Below are 3,003 nucleotides of genomic sequence, written 5' to 3'. Positions count from 1 at the left end.
CTCTCCCTCTCTACTGGCTCATTTCCTACTGTCTACAAAGATGCCTATTTCTCCCCTATCCTGAAAAAACCTTCACTTGGCCCTTCCATCCCCATTATTGTTTTTTTTTTTTTTACACGAATATAAACAAGAGACCTTTATTTTGGATCTGATCACCAAAAAATAGTTACCACAGTTTAGAATGTAAACCATATCTTATAAGTTGCTCAGAAAATGAACTGGGGAAGAAAAGATGCTGGGCATATTAGGGAATGAGAAAAGATCAGAGTAAGGAATCTGAGAAGAAAGGTTAAGTCATTTTGAGACTACTAGAGGAGCCAAAGGATGGAAAAGTAGAGTGAAACAAAAAGTCAAAATGATCATACTAACTCACTTATGTTTGGAAAAGCAACTAAGCTTGTTTGAATCCTGAATTTCTGGCTTAGAAGCCATTCAGCTATTTTGTCTGACAGGGACAGAAGTACTAGGGAATGGAAAATAAGTGAGGTAGCCTGAGCAAATAAAAACCTGATTACTTCAATTTATTTAGCCAGAAAAGTTGGTGGTGGCTCAGGTAGCACAATTAGGGGGAAAAAGTACCAGCAGCTGTCTTATATTCCCCTTCCTCCCCACCCTATACTCAAGTTGCCAGTACTAAGTGGTTAATGGGTTCAAGGGATTAAAGAATATAGGAACTAGGCACCTGAACTATATAAACCCTTTCTCCCAAGTACTAGAGTCACATCATGCCCCCCCATCCCCCACCTTCCAGGAGGAGTCATTTGAGAAACTATCCACCCAGCTTTCTGGAACAAATCAAAGACGTCTGCCTGCCTTTTAAAACACAACTCTTAAAATCTGGCATCTTTTGCCAACCGTGACCTAGATTTGTCCAGTCTTGGAAACAAGAGTCCAGTGTCAGGTCCCAGTTTTCTCCCCTCAAATGGACAAGGTTGCCCATAGTATCGAGGAAGAAAGCAGATACCCCGAAGGCCCCTCTCAGTTTCAGAGATACCTAGCCTAGAAAGAAGCTTGTCAGCTAGTGCTGGGGTAACTGGCTGAAGCAATGTCCCAAAGACTCGAAGGCACTCTAGTGTTACATGTATTACTGTGTCTAGCCATCGAGCATCAGCCAAGTTCTCCCTGTTAAGCTTCCAAGGTGCGTTCCGCTGGACAAAGTTATTAGTCTGACGGACACAAGCGGACACTGCTTCCAAGGCCTTGTAGATTTGAAAATTCTCGTAGTAGTTCTCCACCTGTAAGGGCAAAGCTGACACTGACCTCACCAAAGCATAGTCCTCAGATTGTGCCTTTGTTGGAGCTACCATTACACCCTCCACAGAAGGGAAACAGGAGGTGCAGAATTCTGGGAAGATCCCAGTAGGATTCAGGCTAGTGGCGGTGCATCGATTCAGGAGCCCCCCCAGTGCATCTGCCAGCTCAGCATCAAGTAACTTGACTACTTTCTTTTCATAGTAGTCACAATCCCAGTTAGGGACACCTTGCCTTAGAAGGAAGTAACGAAAGCCATCTACAGTAAACCTATCCAGACAAGTCCAGGGATCAACCACATTGCCCAGGCTCTTGGACATCTTCTGGCCCTGTACTGTCCAGTGGGAGTGTACATATATACGATGAGGGGGTGTCATCCCTGCTCCCAGGAGCAAAGCAGGCCAATAGATAGCATGAAACTTAAGGATGTCTTTGCCTATGATGTGGTGGGTGGTGGGCCACCAGATCTGCTGTTCCGAGTCAGGGTAACCTATGACAGTGAGGTAGCTGACCAGGGCATCGACCCACACGTAGATGGTCTGCATTGGGTCACCAGGTACGGGGAGGCCCCAGTGCAAATGGCTAGTGCCCCGAGAAACGGAGAGATCCGGCAGGTCCTCCTCTAGCCACTGGAGGACAATGTGGCGGAAAGGTTCAGGAGTGATGGCCTGAGGGTCGTCCCGGAGCCACTGCCGAAGAGGCTCCCTAAACTGGGAGAGTCTGAAGATGTAGTTTTCCTCTTTCATCCAACAGACTGGATGCCCGCTCTCCAGCGCTACGGGGCGGCTTTCCCCGTCGGGGCCCAGGCGCCAGGTGACTTTGGCCTCGGGCAGGAAGCACTCATCGGACGCGCAATACCAGCCCTCGTAGAGCCCCTTGTAGAGCAGCCCCCGGGCGCGCAGGACCCCCCAGAAGTGGTGCACCGCCCGCCGATGCCGGGCCTCCGTGGTGCGGAGGAAGTCGTTAACGGAGACGCCGGCCTCCTGGAAGAGCTCCCGGAACTGGGCGGACACCCGGTCGCAGAGCTCCAACGGGGTCAAGCCCGCTGCGGCGGCCGCCTGCTGGATCTTCAGCCCGTGCTCGTCGGTGCCCGTGGAGAAACGGACGAGCGGGGCGGCAGAGCCCGGGCCCGTGGACGGCGCGGCCCGGAGGCGGTGGTAGCGGGCCAGCGCATCGGCCAGCAGCGCCGAGTACAGGTGTCCGATGTGCGGCGCCGCGTTCACGTAAAAGATAGGAGTCGTGAAGCAGGCACGGCCGTCTTGGGCACGCGGGGGCCCGAGGCGCCCTTCGCCATCGCTGCCGCCATTACAGCAGCCGCGGCTCCCCAAGGCAGAGGCCCGAAGATGGGGCCCCCGTAGGACTGAGTGCCCAAGCCCCCGAAGCACGACCCGAAGCATGGGCAGAGACACTCACGCGCCCGCAAAACACTCCGAGCAGACACCGGTACGGAGCAAGCCGGATTAAAAAAGCCCCATTATTGTTTTATATCTCTTTTGATTTTTGTAGTTAAACTCCTTGAAAAAGCCATCTATAATAGTGCCTCCATTTTCTCTCCTGTCACTCTTCTTAACCCCTTCCCATTTAGTTCCAACCCTATTGTTTCCCTGAAGCTGCTCTCTCCAAAGTTACTAGTGATCTCTTCATTGCCAAATCGAATGGCCCTTTATCAGTTCTTATTTTCCTTGCCCTCTCCGTAGCCTTTTTCACGTTGGTCACTCTATCCTCTTTGAAACTCTATTCTCTTTAGGTTTT

General features: G+C 51.2%; 1 protein-coding gene across 1 annotated transcript; it reads right to left on the bottom strand.

Moving 5' to 3' along the window:
- Positions 1–830: 830 nt before the first annotated feature.
- On the bottom strand, positions 831–2,666 carry LOC118854861 (methionine--tRNA ligase, mitochondrial-like). Its single transcript, XM_036765061.1, has one exon. The coding sequence runs from the start codon at positions 2,646–2,648 to the stop codon at positions 831–833; it is 1,818 nt and encodes a 605-aa protein (XP_036620956.1). The 5' UTR covers positions 2,649–2,666.
- Positions 2,667–3,003: the final 337 nt, after the last annotated feature.

The sequence above is a fragment of the Trichosurus vulpecula genome, chromosome 6, assembly GCF_011100635.1.
Source record: "Trichosurus vulpecula isolate mTriVul1 chromosome 6, mTriVul1.pri, whole genome shotgun sequence".
NCBI lineage: Eukaryota > Metazoa > Chordata > Mammalia > Diprotodontia > Phalangeridae > Trichosurus > Trichosurus vulpecula.
This window is presented reverse-complemented; position numbering and strand designations above follow the sequence as displayed.